The sequence below is a fragment of the Acomys minous genome, assembly GCF_964271855.1.
Source record: "Acomys minous genome assembly, chromosome: 6".
In the NCBI taxonomy this organism is placed as follows: Eukaryota; Metazoa; Chordata; class Mammalia; order Rodentia; family Muridae; genus Acomys; species Acomys minous.
This window is the reverse complement of record NC_140487.1, coordinates 86,020,063-86,045,348: the sequence shown is the minus strand read 5'-3', so window position 1 is coordinate 86,045,348 and position 25,286 is coordinate 86,020,063. Positions and strand designations below refer to the sequence as shown.

The following is a 25,286-nucleotide window of genomic DNA, read 5'->3' as shown; positions in this document are numbered from 1 at the left end:
TAAGTCTCAGGAGGAACCCAGAGCATATTAGAAACTAAAAAAAAAAAAAAGCATCTGTTTAGCCAGCCAACCAACAAACAGTGAGTAAGCAACAACAGAATGCCATATTCAGAACTAGGCTTTGTGGGGAGGGGGGCGGGAGGGCGGGGATCTGGCAGTGACTAAAGGGAAGAGCAAGCATCTTAGTGACACACACCACAGCATATCTGGTCAGAGTTTTGAGGGGAAACACAGAGAAGGAGAATGCTGTGGGGGGTAACTTAGAGAGAGGGCCCCACTGGAACAAAGTGGCAGGTCGCGAGCAAGAGGGACTCCTGACACCTGACTCTTCGTGCACTGGCATTCTGAGCCTTGGAAGGAAGCAAGACTCAGGATAGACAGATCTGATCCTCACTGTGGCCAGATTTCCCTAGCAGTGGCCCTGCCCCCTCTTTTCCAAGCCTGACGCCCCCAAATGTCTGGTTGCCCAGGGGCCAGAGACGAGGTGGATTGTGTCATCTATGGGTCAGCAGTGCCCCCATGTGGCTCAAAGGTGCATATCAACCTCAGAAATCCTGCCGGGTCTTCCCAACACAAGACCCACAAGACCACAGATTAGCTCTGTTCACCGCACTTCAAAAGCCCCTGCTACTACCCTAGCCACAGTTCTGCCCCCCAAGACTTCCAGTCACCCCACCCTGACTTGTGTGATGAGACCCGCTATGTGCCAGGCCCCCGGCAGAGGGCTTTGCAAACATTAACTCTATCATCATTACCATCTCTGTGTCAGTCCTATGGGCCATGAATAAGGTTCAGAGGCCAGAGCCACCGCCCCCCTCCCTCCGACACACACACCCCTCCACCAGCTAGGAAATAGCAGAACCAGGATCCCAACCTAGGACTTGGGGCGCTTCTTCATCCCAGGCTGTTCACAGCGCCGCGAGAGAGCTGGTCAGAGAGCTGTAGGTATAAAGGGTAAATAGACTGAGGCTGCCTGTGTGCTGCGAAGGAAGGTGTGGGTCCCAGGAGAGATGGTGTTTGGGGATCTTTGTGGGGTTGATACAACTAGCAAACCAGAGAGTGGGAAGGATATTCTGAGGGGGTGAAAGAAAGCATCGTAAGCTAGTGAGAGCAGGGAGACCAGGACTTGGAGTTAGAGGCGTAAGCCATGGAGGACGCTCACAGGAGATGCTGTGGGGCGGGGCAGGTAGCAAGCACATGCTCTGAAAACCTTGCTTCCCTCTTGAGATTTGGAACCCCACGCGTCCCTTCCTCAGATGAAACCAGCCCGAAGACTGGGACTGACAGCCTTGGTGTTTCTGTCTCTTGGCCCCGCAGAACTATTATCCGGGCCCCGGAAATTACGGGGAGAAAGGTAACCCGTACACACGGCTGGAGGAGAATGCCTGGAACCGCGCACACTCCGAGGGCTTTATGTGTAAAATGTCCAACAAGTCACCCACCTTTCAGAAGGTAACCCCTCCCCAAGGCTCATCCTGCACGGTCCTGGAGGGTGACCTCAGGGAGAGAGAGAGGCTGAAGCCCTCCATTGGCCATACCCCTACAGTCACGTGGCCTCACCGCTTTTGTCTCTAGGGCAGTGGCCTGGGACCTGGGACCTACACCATCAAAAGCGACATTGAGACCAACGTGGCACGATCCACTGGTACTCGTGGCCCCTATGACATTTTCTCTGGTGACCGAGGCAAGCCTGTGCCCTATGGACATTACTCTGTGCAGGTACGTGCCTGGGTAGGTGGCTATGAGGTCTACCCCCTGGCAGGAACACTGATTAGCCATGGGGACATGATCCTGTGTGCCAAGTGTCGTTGGAGACCCTGGGTGGGGGGCGTGTCTTCTTCCCTGTGCCTCTGCCAGTGTGGGATATGGTTCCCTGTGTTAGGTGAGGAAACTGAGATTTAGTCAGAGCCACGGTTCGCACATCTGATCGTGTGGCTAGTTCTTTCCTCATCATGAACTTTACTGATGCCCAGGTGGCCCGGCTTGCAGGGCCAGCGAGTTAACTGCCAGGCTTGCAGGGACCACAAGGGCACAGGTGCAGTGTCTGGCGGTAAACATTTCCCAGGCTTCACGGACTCAGCTAACCTAGCTGGGTGGGTGGCAGTGCTCTGGGTAATAGAGCCCTGAACTGGAAGGTGGGAGAGGAGACTGAGCTTGAAATTTAGCTAGCCCGTCAAAATACTCCTACAGGATTGGGTAGCTTTCTGTGTTTCGCCCTCTTCCTGCTTATGCTTATGGCTGTAGGGGCCGAGTATGTGTCCAGACCTGTTTGTCCTGTCCCCACATGGAGTTACTACGTGAGCAGGATTATTCCAGTTAATAGTTTAGATGAAGAAAAAAAAATCTAGGTGCAAGGAAACAGCCCAGGTGGAACTTCCAGTGGAGGGGGCGAAGTACATGGATCCGGGGCCCAGAGGGGTCTGCTCAAACTATTACACTAACCAAGGACAGTACAATACTAAACATCAAATCCCTGCTCTGATCTACCCAATGGACAGGACATTCTCCACACTTATGTGGAGAGTGGGGACTGACTCTGACGTAAACTCCGGTGCCCCATATTTGACCGCCTCCCCTTGGTGGGGAGGCTTGGTGACACTCAAAGAAAGAATAAGCAGGCTACCAAGATGAGACTTGCTAGCCTGTGACCATATAGTGGGGGAGGAGGTCCCCCTTGGTCATAGACCTAGGGGAGGGGAATAGGGTGAAAGAGTGAGGGAGGAAGGGAGGGAGGAATGAGAGGATACAAGTGATGGGATAACAATTGAGTTGTAATCTGAATAAATTAATAAAATTAAAATTAAAAATTAAAAAAACTATATATATAACCAGCAAGGAGTAGATGAAAAGCCCTGCAGCTTTAGTGAGAGACCATCGTGGTGGAAGATGCCGTTAGCAGTGCTAGAAAGGAGGGGGGTTAATGTAGGAATACTTGCAAGGCACTTGGTAAATAGTCGTCATATTATCCTATGACATGGCTGACTCTAGGGTCTCCCAGATCTCCTACCCACCACCAAGGCCATTGCTCAGCACAGCAGGGGTCTTGGGAATCCCTCCACCCCCATCCTCCCCCACCCCACCCCGCATTGGTACTACAGTCTGGCTGAACCTCTTCGCTTGAACTTTGTTAGAGTTTTTTGTTTGTTTGGGTTCTTTTTTTTTTTTTTTTAAGAGCAATTTTAGGTTCACAGAAAAGTTCAGAAACAAATTGAGTGTTTTGGGATACCCGTGGCCTACCATAGCACCTACAGACCCTCCCTACCGTAAATCTTTCCAAATGTACATTCATTGGTTTATTTGCATGTGTGGGATTGGTTCGTGGCATCCTTGTGGAGGACAGGGGATAGCTTGCAGGACTCGGTTCTCTCCTTCCACCAGGCGGGTCCCAGGGATGGTACTCAAGGGTTTGGGATTCACCAAAGGTTCTTTACCTGCCCCTCCATCACTGTCACAGTCCTACATCAGAGAGCATGTTTGTTAGTCAAGGAACCTCGGGTGCATGACGCCATCATCACAATTTTACGAAGTGCTTCTCTTAATGGCCGTCATTCTGTGGGTTGGTTTTTGTTTTATTTCTCTCTATCTCTATACGTATTTCTTTCTTTCTTTCTTTCTTTCTTTCTTTCTTTCTTTCTTTCTTTCTTTCTTTCTTTCCTTTCTTCTTAAAAGCTGGGCAGGATCTTATACACCTTTAATCCCAGCACTCAGGAGGCAGAGGCAGGCAGATCACTGTGAGTTCAAGGCCAGCCTGGTCTACAAAGCAAGTCCAGGACAGCCAAGGCTACACAGAAGAAACCTTGTCTTGCAAAACAAAAAAACGAACAAAAGACCCTAAAACATTTGGTTGTTTTACTGTGTGTGTGTGTGTGTGTGTGTGTGTGTGTGTGTGTGTGTGTGTGTGTACACACCCTGGCACATGTGTGGAGGTCAGGGAACAATACTCAGGAGTCAGTTCTCTCCTACTCTGTGGGTCCTGGCACTGAAGCAAGGGCCTTTCCCTCCTGCGCTCACTCTAACCTGCTCTATGGGTTTTGACTCTCGTGATTGGATGCATTTGTCCCACCAGCTTGGAGGAAAAAAAAAGAAATCTGTGCTCATACCTTAACAGTGCCACTTGCTCTCTGTGTGTGCTGGTGACCCGGGTCCTGCCTGACACACTCCTTTCCTTCTCTCATTTCCCTTAGAAAAAGAAGCCCATGGAGTTGACGAATTTCAAGAGCTTCGTGGAAGACCTTAACTCACGCCCTAACAAGAAACGAGGGGTTTTTTCCAAGTTTCCCCGAAATCCAAAACACCCCACAGAGAGAATTTACTGGACTACCCTTAGTCAGTACCCCAGAGATCTGGTCAGTGTACCCCATGGCCTGTTTCCTCTCTTGGAAGGCAGCCCTTCAGCAGGCTAGGGAGGTTGAGGGTGGGGTGGGGTGCATGGGGCATGTAGGGCGGGAAGTTGTGTCTTAGGGACCAGCCTGGTTTGCCAGTTTGCCCTTGCACTGGTGAGTCACACGTCTGGGCCTCATGCCACACATCTGGCCTGAGAGTGTAGCCAGCGCTTGCAGCTGTGGTCAGGATTTTAACGGTGTAGAGCCCATAGCTGAGCCAGGCCAGCAGGAAGCCCTAGTCGATGAGGCTCTTCTTCCTGCCCTCCCTCCCCTGGCCATAAAGATTTGAATAATGGGCAAGGAAGACCCAGGACAGAGTATAATAGGGTCTCTCCTCAAGTTTACTTACCTGCTCTACCCAGGGAGGGGCCAGAGTCTGCAGGCCTCGAGGCAGCCCTCTCTGGGGGACAGTGACCCCTTCTCAAGGGCCCCATAGGTGGCGCCTGCCCCAAGGTCATGGGAAGAAATGCAATAGGGGAAGCGAAGGGTGTGGACATTGTGACTGCCTGCTAACCACTGCCCATCCCTCTCCCAAGGGAAGTTGAGAGAATCACGGAAGGAGATGGGGGTGCAGAGCTTTGAAAGGGGTTCACTGGGTTCTCCAGCAGGGGCCAGGACACCCTGTATAGAGCTCAGCTCTCTGACTCCAGGCCCAGTGTGCCTTAGTTCCGGGCTGCTGTTGATAGCGCTTTTCTGCTCATCTGGAGGGCCCCTGCGAACCTGTAAAGAGGTGTCTGGTTGCGGGGTGCGTAGAGCGGGTGGTACAGGACATGTAGGACTTGAGGGTTCTTCCCTCCCCTCATCCTTGGATGAAAGGCCCAGTTGTGCTGGACAGGTGAGGTCAGCTGCCACTGATCTTCAGTTGTTGTCTGCCTCAGGCTGGGATTGCTCGGTTTTCCTCAGTCTTCCCTCCCCGCCCCCCCCCCCCCCGCCCCCTCTATCCCTAGAATACAGCCGGCCCCGGGTTTTGTATTCCTCGTGAGACGGAACAGAAACATGTCAACCGGCCACCGTTCCTCCTGGCCTCCAAGCGCTCCGGCATTAAGATCTACCAGATGATTATGGGGAACTGGGTGAGTAGGTCTGGGTCGGGGAAGTGCGGTGGGCAGGGGACTTTCTTCTGCCTCTACAGACAGCTCTAGTCCTTTGTGGCTCCTTGGGCTGGATGGTATTTCTCTTTCGCCCACTCACTGTCTAATTTTTCTAGCCATTTGTTCTCTAGGGTCTCCAACCTGAGCAGGCATGGAGGGGCTTGTCAAAGGCCAGGCCAATGGGCCCCAGGCCGGGGCTTCTGGTTCAGTATGTGTTGGGGGGAAGGCCTGGAAATGACATTTCTAACAAGTTTCTAGGGTGTACGAGCTTCCTGTTGCTGTGATCAAATCACCCAGACAAACGCATCTCTCAGAGAGAAATGACTTATTTATCTCTCAGGGAGAAACAACGTATTTATGTCTCAGGGAGAAATGACTTTTTTTGGCTCCCAGTTCCAGGTTATGGTCCGCTGCCACAGGGAAGTCAAGGCTTGAAGCAGCTAGGCACAGTACAGGCGGTCAAGAGCGGAGGGGAATGAAGCAATGCATGCTTGCTTCCTTAGGTCCGGCCCCCTCTCTATACTTACGCAGTGCACGGCCCAAACACGGCATGGTGACACCCACCATGGGGTGAGCCTGTCCACCCCAATTAATGTAAATGAGACAATATACCCGGTAGGCACGCCCACATGCCAACCCAAATTAGACAATTCCTCATTGACTTTCTCTTCCTGTGTGATTCCAGGCTGTCGACTGTTGGAACACCACACAGAAGCCACACTTGGAGAACCAAGGCGCTAAGAGGCGCCACTGCACAGCTCTCTCCTTCTCTTTCTCTTCCCTTGGGAATGCTGCTCCCTTCTCTCTGTTAGTCTTGGGGCTTTGTGCGCAGCTGGTGGAGATACCAGCCTATTTCTTATGCCTAAACGAGCAAGTCTCCTGCCCCGGCTCTTTTTGCTGTCCCAGATGTGCCCTTGGTAGTGTTCTCCTTGAACAAGCTAGTCCCAGCATTTATTTATTTATTTATCGATTTATTTATTTATTTTTGTTTTTCAAGCCAGGGTTTCTCTGGGTAGCTCCGGCTGTCCTGGAACTCTCTTTTGTAGCTCAAACTGGCCTCAAGCTCACAGAGCATCTGAATCTGCCTCCCAAGTGCTGGGATTAAAGGCGTGCGCTACCACACTCAGCTTGTGAACACTTCATAAGACATCCTCTCTGCTTTTTAGTGCACACTTACCAACCATATCAACCTTGTAACCATACATAAGTCCTAACTGAACATTTCCATGAGTCACGTGATCATCTTAGCCCACACACACCCAGGAAGGTGCTTCCTGCCTCTGGCAGCACAGGGAAGCTTTGCCCCGACTTGAATTTGCTGTGTGTGGTGGCACATGCCTGTAAAATCCCAGCACCCAGGGAGACAGAGACAGATGGTTTGATGTGAGTTCAAGGCTAGCCTGGTCTACAAAGTGAGCCAAGGGTATGCAGAGAAACCCTGTCTCAAAAACAAAAAACAAACAAAACAAAAGATCTTTCCTGGTCTGTGACAGTCATCTTTTGCCACTGTGGAAAAAAAAAAAAAGATAATCCTTACGAAAAGTCAAAGGAGGGGCGGAATGATTTATGTTGCTACTGGGCCTCAGAGGTTTTAATTCACAGCAGCTAGCTCCATTGCTTTTAGGCTCAGAGCAAGACAGAAACACCATGGCGGAGGCAAACTGCTCCCCTCGTGGTAAATGAGAGCAGAAAGAGTGAGAGAAGTTGAGGTGGGCATGGCAGGGGACAAAGTCCTAGTATGCTCCTCAAAGGCATGCCCCCATGAGCATCTTCCTCCAACTAGATGTCACCTCCAGTGGCCATCATGAGCCATTCAGCGCTAAACTGCACCATCAGGTGGGAACCGAGACTCCTGGGGGACACTTCATATCCGAACCACATTCCAACCAAACGCTTCCTGTCTATAACACACTCTCAGGCAGGTCTTGCTTGTAATTCACCTGCCTTTGCATTATTATCCTTCTCCCTGCCTCAGTCTGAGCTAAGACCTCAGACATCAGGGGCTGGAGAGATGGCTCAGTGGTTAAAAGCCACTGGCTGCTCTTCCAGAGGACCTGAGTTCAATTCCCAGCAACCACATGGTGGCTCACAACCATCTGGAATAGAAGCTGAATCCCTCTTCTCGTGTGCATGAAGACAGAGCACTCATATACATAAAATAAATAAGTCTTTAAAAAAGAAAAAGAAAAAAAAAAGACCTCCGACGTCTCAAGTCAAATGTTTAGACTGGAGCCAGATGGTCATGCTGCCATCAGGGCCAGTGTCTGTTGCTGTGATAAGAAAGTCCTGACCCCAAGTAACTTAGAGGGAAGAGGGTTTATTTTAGCTCATGGTTCCAGATTGCAGTCCTCCATCTCAGGGAAATCAAGACGGCAGAAGCTTAAAATAGCCAGTCCATCACATCTGTGGCCGAGAATAGAAGAATGCATGCCTGCCCATCCTCTCTGCTCTTATACAGTCCAGGACCCAAAGCCAAGATGCTACTGGCAGGTTGGATCGTCCCACATCAACTAATAAAACCAAGACCATCCCCCAGGGGCCAACCTGATCCAGACAATCTGTTGTTGAGACTCTCACATCCAGGCATACAAACTGGAAGACCTATGGCAGGGCCAGGTCCTGAGGCGTGGCAGGAAGTCCCCCCTCTGACATGCCTGCTTGACAAGAGCATAGATTCTAATCTTTACTATGTCACCTTGAAGAGTTTATATCTTGTCTCTGAGTCTCTCTTGTGGCAGACACATGGGCAGGATGGCCTAGGCATCATACAAAGGACCACAAACCAGGTGGCTTGGTGACTGGAGCTGTACCCTCACAGAAGGTCGGAGTTCACGCTGCCTAGGAAATCGATGGTCGAGAATCCTTCCTTGCTTCTTTTCTTTTCTTTCTTTCTTTTTTGTTTTTGTTTGTTGTTGTTGTTGTTGTTTTTCAAGACAGGGTTTCTCTGTGTAGCCTTGGCTATCCTAGACTCGCTTTGTAGACCAGGCAGGCCTTGAACTCACAGTGATCGACCTGCCTCTGCCTCCCGAGTACTGGGATTAAAGGCGTGCGCCACCATGTCCAGCCCTTCCTTGCTTCTTTAAAGCTTTTTGGTGGTGGCCAGAGACCCTCGACTTTCACAGCTCATGCCTGTACCACTCTGATCACTGCCTCTTTGCATGACCATCTCTTCCATCGAGTGCCTTTTCTTTTATTTATTTATTTATTTATTTATTTACTTACTTACTTACTTATTTATTTATTTATTTATTATGTATACAGTATTCTGCCTGCATGTACACCTGCATGCCAGAAGAGGGCACCAGATCTCATTGTGGATGGTTGTGAACCACCATGTGGTTGCTGGGAATTGAACTCAGGACCTCTGGAAGAGCAGTCAGTGCTCTTAACCACTGAGCCATCTCTCCAGCCCGAATGCCTTTTCTTAAGAGGGCCAGTCATATTGGACCAGGGTTTCATTTGCTCTAGCATGGCCTCAGCCCAACCCATTATACCTGCAACAAGCAGACCCTCCAATAAGATCACTAACGTAAGAGGCACTAATGTTAGGGCGTCAGTACACTGCGGGTGTGTGTGTGTGTGTGTGTGTGTGTGTGTGTGTGTGTGTGTGTGTGTGTCACGATTTGATTCGTCACAGCTGGGTGTGACAGGGGCCTGAAAGGAGGATGGAAAGCTTGAGGGCAAGTCTTCACAACCAGCTCACTAACATCCTGATGCCTTTCTTCTCCCCGCCACAGAACCCGGTTGGGGTAGGCCGCTACCTCAACACCACCCTGATGGAGAGCAAAGACAGAAGGCAGAGGTACCGCTCTCTGTTCCTGAACGGATCCAAGCGTTACCTGGAGAATCCAGCCCAAGACAGACTCCTGCAGTGAGTATAGCTGGAGCTTTTGGATGGGGGGGGGGGCACGTAGGGGAGGTAGGGTGACCCTATGGTGGCCTGGAGGAAGAGCTTGCTTGGTCCCCATGCTAGCCGCTCAGCAGAGACCCTGGAGATAGCGAGTTTAGGTCTTGGTCCAGCCTCTTCCTGGCCATGTGCGGCGACTCTGAGCTTCTCATCCTTAAGCGGATGTCGAGGAGATGCGAATGGGGTGGTCAGTCTAAAAGTCAGGGTACAGAAAGGTTACTCATTCAACCCCTCACTGCCTAGGCGCTTGCATCTCCCAGGACCGCAGGCTCTTGCTGCCCTTCAAGGGTTGGTGAAAGCCATCTCAGGACGTGAAGCCCCTGTGGCAGACTATGATGAAGAGGTCGCAGATGTCAGCTACTGCCATGTTTTATTGACCTAAGAGGCCATTGGCCAAAGTGAGATCTTGGTTCTAGATATGTTTGTATTGGACAGAACATGCACTTTAAATCTGAGTAGTTTCTTTCTGAGAAATTATGGAATGAGCATTATGATGGCCCAGTGCTGGGGACCAGGCAATCTGCTCAGAAAAACTAGCTTTGTTTGTTTTGTTTTGTTTTGTTTTTCTGTTGTTTTCCCATTCTGTGCGTGTGTGTCCACGTATTCATATTTTTGCATGTGTATGGGTGACCACAAATGTGGATGCCTGAGGTTGATATTGAGATTTATTCTTGAGCACACTTCCACCTCATTTGCTGAGGCAGGGTCCCTCAATCAAACCCAGAGCTCATCGATGTAGATATTCTCACTGGCCAGCTGGCTCTGCTCTCCACTTCTTTAGGTGAGAGTTAGAGGCAGGCTGCTGAGCCCACCCAACAAGGGACTGTAGGGATCCAAACTCTTGTGCTCCTACGTTTCTGTCAAACAAGCCCTTTAATTGCTGAGCCATCTCTAGTTTTGTTTTTTGTTTGGTTTGGTTTGGTTTGGTTTTTGTTTTGTTTTGTTTTGTTTCGAGACGGGATTTCTCTGTGTAGCCTTGGCTGTCCTGGACTCACTTTGTAGACCAGGCTGGCCTGGAACTCACAGCCATCCGCCTGCCTCTGCCTCCTAAGTGCTGGGATTAAAGGCATGTGCCACCACGCCCGGCCCGTATCTCTAGTTTTCAAATGTACTTTAAAATGTATTTATTTTTAATTTCACATGTGTTGGTGTTTTGTCTGCACGTGTGTCCAGTTCCATCCCCCTGGAACTGGAGTTACAGTTGTGAGCTGCCATGTGGGTGCTGGGAATCGAACCTGGGTCCTCTGGGAAAGCAGCCAGTGCTCTTAACTGCTCAGCATCTCTCCAACCCCTTTCAATGCAATGTTAAGATGGTTTTATTTGTATTAAAATAGTCTTGTAGGTGCCTCTCCCTTAATTTGGATCCTTTGTTTGGGGGTTCTTGAGACAGGGCAGTGGGAAAGCGTTTGAGTGGACTGCCTGTGTGAAAGTGCAGTTTGCTTTCTCTGCCTTCACAGCTGACCCATACTCTGGTTGGAAATAACCAAATTAGGATTGATTTCCTTCAGGATTTGGAAGGCTTTGCTCACATTTCCTAACTCCCAGCTTGGTTCAAAGGCCCGATGTCATTTTGGCCCATGCACGTGACCTGCATATTTCTTTCTAGAAGCTTCCCTGACCTTCTTTTCCTTGGTGTTCTGGATCTTCATGGTGATGGGCCGAACTCTAGTCTATTTTCAAGTACTGTGCTGTGCACTTGGTGTGCTTCTGTCATCATCTGGAACTTCAGGCTCTTCTCCTCTGGGGAAGTTTGACTTTGAATTTTTGTCTGTGACAATTTCTAACCCTTCCTCCCTTTCTTCTGTCTTTTAGATGTATGTGAGATGTCCTTGTTTGGCATTCTAGTTTCTTGGGCTTTTGTTGTCGTCGTGTGTGTGTGTGTGTGTGTGTGTGTGTGTGTGTGTGTGTGTGCACGTGAGAATGTGTATGGGCACATGTATATGCAGATGTGTGTCAAGACTGAAGTTGACATCAGTATGTTCATTTGATTTCCTGAGGCTGGGTCTCTCTGTGGAACCCAGAGCTCCCTGACCCGCTGGTCTAGCTAGCCAGGTTAGTGCAAGGACTCCCTCTTCCATCTATTGGCTTGAGTTCTGAGGATCTGAACTCTCTAGTCTCTATGCTTGTGTGCACGTACTTCACACTTTGAACCCTCTCCCCAGGCCCTAGTTTCTTGTTTCCTTTTTCTTTTTTCTTCTCATGTCTGCCTTTTCTGTTCCTGCCGGTAAAACTTCCTAGTCCTAGTTTTCCAGTGCTGGTTCGATCACATTTTTAATCTCCCAAGAGCCTTTCTGTGTTTTCCTTCATACTGCTGGTTCTGTGTTGTTGACGTAAGGTGGTCTCTTATCTAAGGGACTGGGGGTTTGGGGGTTTGGGGTTTTTTTTGTTTGTTTGTTTGCTTGGTTGGTTTTGGTTTTTTGAGATAGGGTTTCTCTGTGTAGCCCTGACTCACTCTGTAGACCAGGCTGGCCTCAAATTCTGAGATCCTCCCGCCTCTGCCTCTAAGGTGCTGGGATTAAAGGCATGTGCCACCACCACCGGGCTAATTTTTAAAATTTTTTAAAAATTATTTTATGTGTATGAATGTTTTGTGTGAATGTCTGCATGCGTACCATGTGCCAGGAAGTCAGAAGAGGGCATCAGGTCACTTGGAACTAGAGTTTCAGGTGGTTATAAGCTGTCACGTGGGTGCTGGGAACTGGACCCAGGTCCTCTCTAAGAGCAGCCAGTGCTCTTAACAGCTGAGCCTTCTCTCCAACCTTTCATCTGGCATTAAGGAACACTAGCATGGGCTGGGTGTTGTGGCGCACACCTTTAATCCCAGCACTCAGGAGGCAGAGCAGGTGGATCGCTGTGAGTTCAAGGCCAGCCTGGTCTACAAAGAGAGTCCAGACCAACCAAGGCTACCCAGAGAAATCTGTCTCAGAAAAAAAAAAAGAGGAACACTAACACTTTTTTTTTGTTTGTTTGTTTTTCCGAGACAGGGTCTCTCTGTGTAGCCTTGGCTGTCCTGGACTCACTTTGTAGACCAGGCTGGCCTCGAACTCACAGCGATCCGCCTGCCTCTGCCTCCTGAGTGCTGGGATTAAAGGCGTGTGCCACCACACCCGGCTTAACACTAACACTTTTAATGTATAAAAGCACTTCTCCTTTTTCTGGCCAAGGTGCTCAGCTTTATTTTACACATATTAAAGACCAGACGGAAGAGGAAATGAGATAAGTTGCCCACCTTCTCTTGTGTGTATACACGTGTATGTGTTTACCTGTGGGGAAGGCTGTGCATGCACATGTGTATGTATGCATCATGGAGGTGGGAGTAGGAGTGCACATGTGTATGCATGCATGTGGGAGTATGTGAGTTCACATGTATGTGTGCGTGCATGTGTGGAAGTCAGTGTGAGTGCACATGTGTGTCCATGCATGTGGAGCCTAGAGGTTGGATGCAGGAAGGCAGCCTCATAGGTCTTATATACCTCACTCCTAGAGGTAGGGTCTCTCAATCAAGCCCAGAGCTCACAGATATGACTATTCTTGCTATCCAGCTTGCTCTGGCATCCTCTGTCTCTGCCTTGCAGGGCTGGAATTACAAATGGGCCACTCGTGTGGGTTCTCAGTTTCTGCACTCTGGTCTTCACACTTGTGAGGCAAGAGTTTTAACCACTGAGCAGTCTTCCCAGCCCCATGGCTCAGGGTTTCTCTGATGGTTCTAGGACATGTAGTCAGACAAGAAAAATAAATAAGAAATATAAACATTTGCCAATAAAAGCAAAATGATCAGAGTTTTAATCACCCATGTGTTGATGAAAAATTCTGAAGACAGTTCATTTTAAAACTGTAAAGAAGGTAAATTCAATCTGGGCATGGCAGTACACACCTCTAGTCCCAGCACTCAGGAGGAGAAGGCAGGGGGATCTTTGTGAGTTCAAGGCCAGCCTGGTAAACACAGCCAGGACTACACAGAAAGACCCTGCCTCAAACAAACAAAAACAGACAAACCACCTCCCCCCAAAACCAAAAAGGCAAGTTTAATTAATTGTGTCAATGAATAATTTCCTCCCCTGACATAATCATGAGAAATAGAAAACTTTCCTGGGAAAAAATATCCCACTCTCATTAACAGCACAAATGATTAAAAGCACAAGTCGAATAAACTTAAAAAAACACAATTAACATAAAGGGAGAGCTAGAAACCTCTATTACAGGATATAGGACCCACATAACAGGAGAGAATGCCTTCTCCATGGATGAAGAACCCAGTGTTAGAGACAGAAGGCTCTAGAGTTCAGTGTTATCTTGGGCTACATAACGAGCTAATTACAACCTAATTGTATATGAAGACCTTGTTGCCAAATGAATAGATAGATAGATAGATAGATAGATAGATAGATAGAGTACTCAGCTGGTGTCACAGTAAGCAGAGAGCCTCGGTTTCCAAGAATAAATCTCCTGTCTTCAGCAAGTTGAGCACCAGCATTCATCTCTCTCTGCTTCCTGATTGGGGACCCAGTGTGACCAGGTTCCCCTTTCTCCTGATGCCACAGAAGAACTGTCCGTGCCACCATCTCTCTGTGATGGACTATACCCACAAACTCTGAGTTACAACAAGCCCTTCCTTCCTCAAGTTCCTTTTGACAGGCACCTTCTAATAGCAGTGAGAAAAGTAACTATATAAAAGCATGCACATAAGCACGCTTCAGGGCACCTCTGGCTGCTGAGAGTGGGGCGGGAAACCGATGCCATTCATTCAGGCTTCCTGTCTCTATTCCTGTTTGAGTGTCACTTTCAATTCCCGCCTTCCGGGGTGCCCAATGCTGCCGGCTCTTTTGAAGGTGCCCAATGCTGGCAACTCTTCAGGCTTCTTGAGAAAGAGATTTCTTAGCTTTACTCCCTACTGACTCAGGGCTTAGATTCTTGGATCTGCTACATTACCTCTCTTCCCCCCACGTTTCTACTTACAGAGGATTTTTTTTTTTTTTGCACATTGAGTCTTCCATCCATTTGGTCATGTGGGTCTCTGCTTTAAGAGTCTTATTTTTAGAGAAAGGTTTATTATAGAATCATGGATGGGAGTGTAAGCGGGAGAGAAAACGCCATGCCGTTTGAGTTAAGCTGGCATGTGGGTCAGCCACATGCTGGAGGGAAAGCTTTAGAGAACGAGAAAGGGAGGCCAGTGTACAGGAAAAAGGGTACTCAGCTCCGGCCAGCATTGGCTTTAAGACACTTATTCCAGCTGGGCGTGGTGGCACACACCTTTAATCCCAGCATTTGGGAGGCAGAGGCAGGTGGATTGCTGTGAGTTTGAGGCCAGCCTGGTCTACAAAGCAAGTCCAGGACAGCCAAGGCTAACACAGAGAGACCTTGTCTCAAAAAAAAAAAAAAGACTCTTATTCCATGACTTTTATTTCATTGTCTTTTTATGAGAGAAAGAGGCTAGCTAATGTGCTGTCTTGGTTACTTTCCTACTGCCTTGACAAGATGCCAGTACTAAGGCAACTTAACAAAGAAAGACTCTAATTTGGCAGCTCACAGCTCCAAGGGTTAGAGCCCATGACCAGGATGATGGGGAACACGGCAGCAGTCACGCAGGCATGCATGGTGCTGGAGCAGAAGCCGAGAGCTCGCATCTGACCTGCAGCATGAGGCAGAGAGCTAACTGAGGATGCTGTGTGCTTTTGAAACTTCCAAGCCAGGGCCGAGTGACACACCTTCTCTAACTAGGCCACACCTCTTAATCCTTCCCAAACAGTTCCACGAAACTGTTATGTCCATTTATCAAACAGAATATAAAATAAAGCAAAAAGTTAACACCAGAAGATTCTCCAAACCAGTAACCTGAAAATTAGGAAGCACACTTCTTTTTAAAATAAAAATTCCATTAGTGTGCAAACAATGGCCTTAGTTATGGAATTTCACATATATGTGTTATTACCATGCCATCAACTTTTCCTGCCTTCTCTTGTCCCGTGTTTTCTTGTCAGGAAAAGTCCTCTTCTGGCTGGTTATGGTGACATATGCCTTTAATCCCAGAAGAGGCAAGTAGACCGCTGTAAATTCAACACCACCCTGGATTACTATGTAATACATAGTTAGACCTTGTTTAAGACAAACAAACACAAAACAAGCAAAAACCCGTAAGCCCTTAAGTCTAAGAGAATTATCCAGCTGGAATTTTAAACTATTTAGAAAATGATTCCAATGAAAACTGTAGACACAAACCTGTGAGGTGCAGCAAAGCACCTGGCTCAGGAAACCCCACAACTGTTGCTGATTTTAGTAGGCCACAGAAGAGCTGGAGGGACCGCTCTGCAGTTAGGGGCAGGTGTAATTGATGAGGATCCAAGCTTGGTTCCCAGCACCAGATGGCTTATGACTATCTGTAACTCCAGCTCCGGGATCTGGCAGGCACCCTCTTCTGGACTCCTTGGGCACTGGCGCTCACATGTGCACAGACTCCCGTACAAACACACAGCTACACATGACTCAAAAAACAAATACATCTTAAAAAGAAAAATGAGCTGAAGAGACGGCTTAATAGGAATACTTGCTTCTCTTGCAGAGGACTGGGGTTCAGTTCCCAACCCCCATGTTGAGTGGCTTACAAATAGCTACAACTCCAGCTCCAGGGCATCTGATAGCATCTTCTGGCCTCAACCTGTACTTGCATCGATATACATGTACACACATGAACACACACACACACACACACACACACACACACACACACACACACGTTTATTTTTAATTTAAGAGATAAACAGCAGGATTAAGCCTTAAAAATGAATAGAGACTGGATGGGGGAGGGATTCTCACTGGAGCCTGTGTTGACATCTTCCATTTTTCTAGGGTGGTGGCTGTGGTCCCTAGTGCTTGTGGCTGTGTAACGCGTAAGGCCACAGCTAGCAGAGGTGCTGCAGAATTGGTTGCTCTGCCATTTTTTTTTTCCATTTTATAACACAAGTAAGCACAGTTTGGAAAGGTACATGAAGGGATTTGCCAAGTCTCGCAGGACAGCAGAGAAGGCAGGGAACTGATCCTCTGCGTTATTTCCACCTTTTGCGACAAGCTAAAGTGATGTCATGGGTGGTGAGACACATGTCCTTTACCAGCATGCTGTCTCTGATCCAGGGAAGGGAAAGCATGTGTGAGAGAGGTGCAGAACCTTCTGGAAAGTGTGGGGCCGTTGAACTGTTCTCAGTCTCAGTTCCAAACCTCACCTGCTTTTTCTTGGGCTGGAAGCACTTGGTCTCGGACTTCCAACCAGGTCACCCTTGATCTAAGTCCTGCACAGGAAAGACTTGCCTTTTCTTTTACTGTGTATACAGTAGGTGCTTTATACATGTGTTAACTGGGCAGCAAGCAGACTTCCATCTACTTACGTTTCTGGAGCTTTTGACTAGGACACTTTGTTTTATTTTGTTCCAAGTCCCCAGACCTTGGTATAACTGACGCTATGACGGAAGGTAGCATTCGGGCCTTGGGGCCCAGCGTGTAGGCAGCGCCACCTGCGAAGTGAGAATAAAGATCCACAACCATCAGACTCCGTAGTTCTGGAAAGTCCTCAAATAGACCGATTTTGCTTTTTGGCTTCTGTAGTTCCACTTCTGGATAGCTTTCCTTGCTAACTGAGGAGTGTCAACTCAGGCCTGTTTTTGTGGTTAAAAGTCCACCCTGAGAAAGGCTCAGGGCTGTATGTGAGTCCCAAACACCTAGTGTAGTCAATGGCTTGGCTTCAACCAGTGTCCAAGTACTCTTGTCTGGTGGATACCCCATAATATGTCTATTTTTGAGACATGTAGGGTTAACTGGCTTGAAACTAACTATGTAGGCCAAGAGTGACCTCAGTCTCACAGATATACCCACCTCTGCCTCGTGTGCTGGGATTTAAAGTGTGTGCCATCACCCAGCTCTTAAGGAGGATTTTAAAACTCTGTTTGGGGCACTGGAGAGATGGCTCAGCAGTGAAGAGCACTGACTGCTCTCCCAGAGGACCTGGGTTCAATTCCCAGCACCCACATGGCAGCTTACAACTGTCTGTAACTCCAAGATCTGACATCCTCACACAGACATGCAGGCACACATGTATAAAGCATATACAATAAAAATAAATGAACTATTTTTTTTTAAGAACCCACTCTGTTTGGGCATGGTGGTGTACACCTTCAAGCCCAGCACTAGGAAGGTGGATCTCTAAATTTGAGATCAACCTGGTCTACATACAATTGTCAGGCCGTCCAAGGCCACATAATAAGACACTGATTCAGAAACAAAAATAAAACAGAACAGAAACTCCAGCCGGCCCCCTCTCTGGCCATGTGGACCAATGCCAGCCTGGCAGCTCCCTCCCTGGCCTCGTCCGAGGGCCATTGACTGTACATGGTTGTCCTAGTGTTTATCTGGGAAACTTCTGTGTATCAGCCCCAGTTCTGCCTAAACACAAAAGCTTCCCTGATTTTTCTGGACAGTGTCTCTTTAAGCCGTTTGCACATCCCAAGCCGGCGCATGCTTCCCCGTGGTACTGTGACTTCCTCCCACACCCACAGTAAAGTTAGACAGAGCGTTTCTCTGTTCTCCGGCTCCAGTGTCCTGCTGATACCCAGAGGAGGAACTCATGGGCACTTGTCAAATGATGACCCAACACATTCATTAATGAAACGGGCCAGCAGCGAGATAACGCCATGAAGGGAACAGTTGAGAAGCTTCAGGGTTTATATGGCAGAAATGTACACTTCCTTTTATTTTTACTTTTTGCATGGCGTTTTGTTATGAGAAAAACTGAACATGTAGGAGACTTGAAAGGATTTTACTCTACACACCTGCATCGTTTAGCTTTTGTTGCTGTGGGCTAGCAAGATGGATCATGGAATTACAGCACTTGCTGCCGGTCCTGATGACCTGAGTCCAATCCCTGGGGCTCACATGGTGGAATTAGACAGCTGACTTTAGAAAGTTGCCCTTTGACATACAACACAACATTCATATACCTGTACTCTCTTTTACATACAAAAAATATTATTTGTACATAACTATCACGTTACTAGTGTTTTAATGTTTAATGGCATATCTTCTGTCACCCTGTCTATTAGACATCTTTATGCAAAATTTAAATTATGTGTGTTTGTGTATTTGTGGGTATGTGCCCATGGGTGCAGTGCCTGGAGAGGCCAGAAGAGGGCATTGGGTCTCCTGGACCTGATGTTACATGTGGTTGTAAGCCACTGGATATGGGTTTTGGGGGCTAAACTCAAGTCCTGTGCAAGAACGGTGTATGTTTTTAACCACTGAGCCTCATCAGCCCTTCTTAATCATCTTTTACTTTTGGTAAATTTCAAAGGAAATGGCAGGCATCAATACGCTTCTGTCAAAATACTGCAGTGTGCACTTCCCTTTCAACATTTTAGTTAAAAATGCACATTCTTTACCTAAAAAATCAAATTGGAACCATAAATGCTCATTGCTCATGGTAATAGTAAATTCTTATATTCTCAAAACATGTTTACAGTGTGCACAGTGTTTTTACTTATTTTTATTTTTTTATATTTTATTTACTTATTTTATGTATATGAGTACTCTATTTGCATGTACACCTGCACACCAGAAGAGGGCATCAGATCACATCATAGATGGTTGTGAGCCACCATGTGGTTGCTGGGAATTGAGCTCAGGACCTCTGGAAGAGCAGACAGTGCTCTTAACCACCGAGCCATCTCTCCAGCCCCCTACACAGTGTTTTAAAATGTACACAGTTTTATATAGTTACTTTTCTTATTGCCATAAGAAAATATCTGACAACAAATAACTTAAGGAAGGGCTTATTGTGGCTATGAATTGGTGGCAAAGTCCATCAAGGTAGAGAAGACAGTGATGAGAACAGCTCTTTTGTGGCAGCAGGAGTGTGAGGCACCTGGTCACATTGTGTGGGAAACAGAGAGAGATGAATGCCAGTGTGGTGGTTTAATAGGAATGGCCCCCATAGACTCATTGTGGGTGGCACTACTAGGAGGCGTGGCTTTGTTGGAGTAGGTGTGGCTTTGTTGAAGGAAGTGTGTCACTGTTAGGGGTGGGCTTTGAGGTCATATATGCTCAAGCTAGGCCCACCCCCTATGCTCAAGTGTGGCACATAGTCTCCTGCTGCCTGTGGATCCAGATGTAGAACTCTCAGCTCCTTCTCCATCACCATGCCTGCCTGCATGCCGCCATACTCCCCGCCATGATGATAACGGGCTAAACCTCTCCTGAAACTGTAAGCCAGCCACAGTGAAATGCTTTTCCCTTTATAAAAATTGCTGTGGTCATGGTGCCTCTTCACAGCCAAAAGACCCTTACTAAGACACTAGTGCTCGGTTTGCTTTCTGTTTTATTCAGTCCTGCATCCCAGCTCATGAGGTGCTACTACTGCCCATGTTCAGGAAGACTTAGCTGATGGGCTCAGTAGCTCTGGAGACACCCTCACAGGCATGCCCAGAAGTGTGTTTCCTACCTGATACCAAAGTGTGACAGAATTAGACACACACAGTACGTCCTGTATGAGACACTTTTAGCGGTTCTCAGTTGAGACTACTGAAGTTTGAAAAAAGCATGGCTTCTTGGAGGCAGTGTTAGCATGGTGCTGATGCCTGCCTTCTTCAGAAATTCATAAGCACTTACTATGTGTGGGCGCTGGCCTGACTCCTGGGACACTGGAGCAGAAGACAGCAGATTCTAGCTTTGGGGGGGACATACCCTACTCCCCACAGCTGCAAGAAACTGTGGGATCTGGAGAAGGCATGTAGTACCTAGAAGCCTCCCCTGACGCCTCACCATAGAAGCCATCTCTCCTCTTGGCCCAAAGTTTCTGGAAGATGACACCAGGGTGGATGGTTCTGTGCATTCAGGAAGACAGAGAAAGAACCTAACATTTTCTTTCTCTCACCCCACCCACTTCCACCCCCACCTTCACCCCCGCTATTGACTTTCCTGCGCTTCCTGGACTTTTGCATATACTGTTTGGTGAGAGGTTTGGATGTTTGGGTCAGGAAGAGGAAAACCCCTCCCGGGCCTTCAGCCCTAATACGAACCCAGAGAGTATCCCTGGGAATGGTGTGTCCAGGGTACTGGTGACAGTGAGGACAGAGCAGGGGGTAGTTCAGCTAGTCACCGAAGGCTACGAGCATGAAGCTAAGTTGCTTGGACTTGGTTCTGTGAGAAGCCACAGGTTTTCATAAAATTCAGATTTACTTATATATTTTATTTACTTTTTTTTTTTTTTAAAGGAAAGGTCTCAGCTGAGCATGGTGGCGCATGCCTTTAATCCCAGCACTTGGGAGGCAAAGGCAGGCAGATTGCTGTGAGTTCGAGGCCAGCCTGGTCTACAGAGTGAGTCCAGGATAGCCAAGGCTACACAGAGAAACCCTGACTCAAAAAAAAAAAAAAAAAAAAAAAAGGAAAGGTCTCACCATGTAGCCTAGGCTAGCCAGACTGGCCTGTAACTCATAGCGATCCACCTGCCTCTGTTTCCTGAATGCTAGGAATAAAGGCCTGTGCCACCGCACCTGGCTTTAAAAGTCGGATTTATCACAGTATAATTCGCATACATAAAAGTCATTCTTTCTCAGGCGTGCAATTTATGAGATTAAATTTTTATTTTTTTTTATGTATATATGTGCATTGCTGAGGTGGGGGGGGGGAGGGAGAGTGTTCCTGTGTGCGAGTGCAGTGCCCATAGAGGCCAGAAGAGGGCGACTGATCCCCAGACACTGGAGTTAAAAGGTGTTTTGTGAGCTGCTCAACGTGGGAGCTAGAAACTGAATTTGCAACCTCTTCAGGGGCAGTATGTGCTTTTAACCAGGAAGCCACCCTCTAGCCCCTGCAGTTTTAAGTGTGTTTGTGCGTGTGGGAGCTAGAGAATCAGCTTAGGTGTCATTTCCCATGAATACTGTCCACCTTATTTGGGGGATGGGATCTGTCATTGGCCTGGGGGCTCATGTGCTAGGCAAGGCAGACTGGCCAGCAAGCCCCGGAGATCTCCCCAGTGCTGGGAGTACAGGGGGCATGCTGCATGCCTTATTGTGTGGGTGCTGGAAATCAAGGCTATGTTATCATGTGTGCAGGGCAGATACTTCACTAAACCATCTCTCCAGCTCCTGGTTTCTGAGTTTGACAGATGCCTATAGTCACGAAGTCACAAGTGAGAAAGTTTTTTTTTTCCTGCTGCCTGTGTCAACGCCCTGTGCCCACGCCAGTGACGCATGTGTTTGCTATTCCAAGATGGAAATCAAACCATGCATGGACACGTCTTCCCATTTCATTTCTCACAGTGCCCCTGAGGGCATCCATGTTGTAGAGATAGCTTGTTCCTTTGATGCTGAAATGTGTCCGGTGTGGTGCATGGGTTGCCTTTTGCTCAACTGTCAACTCTGATCAAAGCTTCTGTAAAGAGCTGTCTACAGCTCTCTGGCTAGCCAGGTCTTCGTTCCTTTCTGGTTACTGATTTCTAGGTCATTACCTAAGTGCACATACCTTGCTAAGAAACCCTCTAAATATTTGGTGGCGCGGTACTGTTTGTGTTTGCACCAGCAATGTGTGAGGGTTTGCGCGCTTCAGGCCCTGGCTCTGTTTTCGCTCTTTGTCGGTGCTGGGGATGGACAGCATCCGATGTCTTGTGTATGCTAGAAAAGCACTCTGCCCCTGAGCTCCAGCCCAGCCCCACCGCACCGCTGTTGTGTGGGAGCGTCACAGTCTGAATTTTTGTTGTTCCAACTGTGTCTCACTATGGTTTGAATTTGCAACACTCCATAACAGGTTGTTGAACTTTTTTCTCTCTGTCTCACTTCTTTGCTGAACTATTTTAAAAGCTTTCTTAAATTCATTTTAAAGAGAGGTCTGCTTACATCCTGATATTGTTTGGAGAATTCTTTGTCTTTTATTTTAACTTTTTTGAGAGAGAGAGAGAGAGAGAGAGAGAGAGAGAGAGAGAGAGAGAGAGAGAATGTGTGTGTGAGTGTGTGTGTGTATGTGTGTGTGTGTGTGTGTATGTGTGCGCGCGCGCTCGCACATTAGGGTGCTCACACATAAGTACGGATGCCTTCAGAAGCTGGAGGCTTCAGCTCTCTCTGGAACTGGGTTATAGGTGGTTGTCAGCTGCCGGTGTGAGTGCTGCTGACTGAGTGTGGAACCTCTGCAATCAACTGTGAAGCCATTTCTCCAGCCCCCATATTTTGAGGACACTTTAAATGTTACTAGCATAAGTCCTTTCTTTAGACACCGTGTTTATAAATACAAATAAATATTTCCCCCCAGGTGCTCAGGTGGGTTTTAACAGGAAGTAACTCTGGTCTTTTAGAATCTACTCTCTGACATTTTAGGTGGATGGGTGGAGTGGGAGGAAGAGAGACAAAAGAAGACTCCGCCTCAAAGTCTAGATGAGATGAGGCCATAGTGGGGAATGCAGAAATACAGGATATATACTACAGGTTTGAAATTTCGATGTTCAAATGGACGGATGAGGCAAACTGTGATGGTTGCAGCCATGGGAGAGATACATGCTCCCAGCATGCCTGGCGGCTCCTCTGGCTCCTCTGAGATCCCTTTCTTAGGAGTCTCTGTGAAGCACAGCTGGTAGGCACCTCCTCATCTCCCACAGGCACCCTCCAGGGAGGGGGAACTCACCGGTGTCCACTTGACTCTCTTTTTACAGGGAACGGATTACACCTTTTAACAAGGGCAAGATCCGTCCAACTGTGGACTACAATTCCGATCCGACTCCTTAAAGCCACACGGGAAGGACAGCTTGATGTAACCAGAGAGCCCAAGCCTGAAGAGAAACCTTGGGACGGGAGGATGGGGGATGGACTCAGAGGTCTCGGAGAAAGCCTGGGCGAGGGGAGAGGCCGGGAGGCTCATCTGTGCTGCAGCCCTGCCGCCCAAACCAGTGTCTGCCGGGACAGTGGGGGACCAGGTATCTTTTGTTACAAGAGATCCATTGTCCTGAGCATTCTAGTCAGCTGGTGACATGAATTTGGGAGCCAGACAGCAGATGGATGGAAAAGGGGGATGTGGGCGACTCCCTAGAAACCCTCCCACCGTAAAGCCAGAGCGTGGGTACCTAACTCGTCCCAAAAGGCGGTGGGCAGAGGAACATTTGCTAGGCAACAGTCTGGGCCCCTGCATGAACACCCTATCTCCGTGCTAGGTTGCTTCTGGATGCTCAACAGAGCCTCGGGTTAGGAGGAAACTGCTGACTTCCAGGCAGTGTCCGGCAATTGTCCAGCAATTGAAACAGCCTCTGCACCCCATAGTTAGCATGGTAGGCATACCAGTGTAGTCAGAGGTGGATCTGTGGGGGGTGGGGGGCAAGCAACAACACCCTGTGATGCTTCCCTCACCGTTTACATCAAGGAGAATTGAGCGTGGTCAGGGGGAGGCGCTTTGTCCGCAGAGAAGAGGGTGCTGAGACCTGGTGGACTCTGCCATAGAACTCACACAATAAAGCATTTGTGAGACATTTTCTTCAGAGTCAGTTTTACCTCAACAGTTGCTTCCTCGCTTGGACCAAAGTGACTATTCCGGGAGAAATGAAGCCATCTCTGTTCACAGAGATAACAAAATCCTCTATGTAAAAAGTGACCCACCAACTCTCCAAATTGGCCTGACAGGCAGGAAAGAAGATCAGTCTATCCAGTGAGCTTTCCATAGACTAGAAATGGCCACCACAAACTGGACATTTAAAATACCATTTTTAATAGCTAGGGAGGCCCCATCTAGGGGTTGGAGACACACATTGTATCATCCAGCTTTTATGTGAATCCTAGACATCATATAAAAAAAATCTTTTTTTAAAAGTTAAAAAAATAACTGCAATAAAATGTAAGAGACTACTTTATAAAATGAGTACATCTCAAAAATATATTTTTGTCAACTATTACTGGGAGTCACCACCACCATAGAAGAAAAGGTGGGCAGATTTGGAGTCCTTGCCTTTGTGGGTGAGAACCCTGAGTTCACTTTAAGTACTTTGCCCAGAGGTATTTAAAGATGAGCTTGTGTGTGTAGGATGCACCGTAGGATTTCCAGCTCTGATGGGATAGGCTTGTCTGACTGCCAGGGCGGGGAAGAGGACGCTAGGAAGGGCACGACACCCCTGCAGGAGCCGCCCTCCTGGGCGCAAGCTGGCATAAAAACTTTCCCAGCTTCTCAGCACCTGGCAGATGGAAGTGTGTTTCATAGACTGTTGTTTTCCTGGTAGATGGGACTCTACTTGCTCACAGAGCGAGCTGCCTGATCACTCACTGGTCATTACTCCCCATTTTTCCTTGTGGCGTTTTCTTTACCTCCTAATAAACTACTTGTACTCAAGGCTTTAGTTCAGGGTTGGGCTTGGTTTCTAGGGAAACATGCCAGAAGGAGCATTGATATTTTTTCTGACATCCCAGCGAGCCATCTAGTCACACCCTGGTGTGAGCACCTCAGTTTGGATATTATTATTCCATTCCCCGACAGTGGCCGCACCTGGTGGATTTTAAGAGGCCCCCTTTGGGCATGAAGCCATGTGAGGCCTCTTGTGCCTTTGCTTCCACCTGGATAGGGCCTTGAGCAAACACTGAGAGATGAGGTTTGTATCCTGGACCCTTCGGAGGCTTCCATCAGCCTATGGGGAAAGATGGTGTAAAGGATGCCATGAGGCTGCGTCCGAGCTCTGCCCACTGACCTCCAAACAGTTGCGTGTTGATTATATGCAGGACTTTCCCTAGATTATCTGTCTTGGGGAACAAAGAGCTTCACTGGCAGTGACACATAAGCGTCTGGTAACCACCAATTCTAGCTCCATCCATCACATGAATCTCATAAAGCTCACTCAAGTTGCATCAGGTTTGTGGCACAATTGCCAAGCAATTCCCATCACTTGGGTGTGGAATCCTGCCAGGCTGTGGG

At 48.1% G+C, this 25,286-nt stretch overlaps 1 protein-coding gene across 2 annotated transcripts in view; it reads left to right on the top strand.

Moving 5' to 3' along the window:
* Window positions 1-24,243, top strand: part of CIMAP2 (ciliary microtubule associated protein 2) — a 37,695-nt gene extending 13,452 nt beyond the window's left edge. For both annotated transcript variants that reach the window (XM_084785586.1, XM_084785585.1), the window contains 6 exons: window positions 1,318-1,452; window positions 1,576-1,719; window positions 4,185-4,346; window positions 5,330-5,455; window positions 9,211-9,344; window positions 23,053-24,243. In XM_084785586.1, the coding sequence (XP_084641712.1) occupies window positions 1,318-1,452; window positions 1,576-1,719; window positions 4,185-4,346; window positions 5,330-5,455; window positions 9,211-9,344; window positions 23,053-23,125 (774 nt within the window). In that variant the 3' untranslated portion in view covers window positions 23,126-24,243. The remainder of the gene's footprint in view (window positions 1-1,317; window positions 1,453-1,575; window positions 1,720-4,184; window positions 4,347-5,329; window positions 5,456-9,210; window positions 9,345-23,052) is intronic.
* Window positions 24,244-25,286: the final 1,043 nt, after the last annotated feature.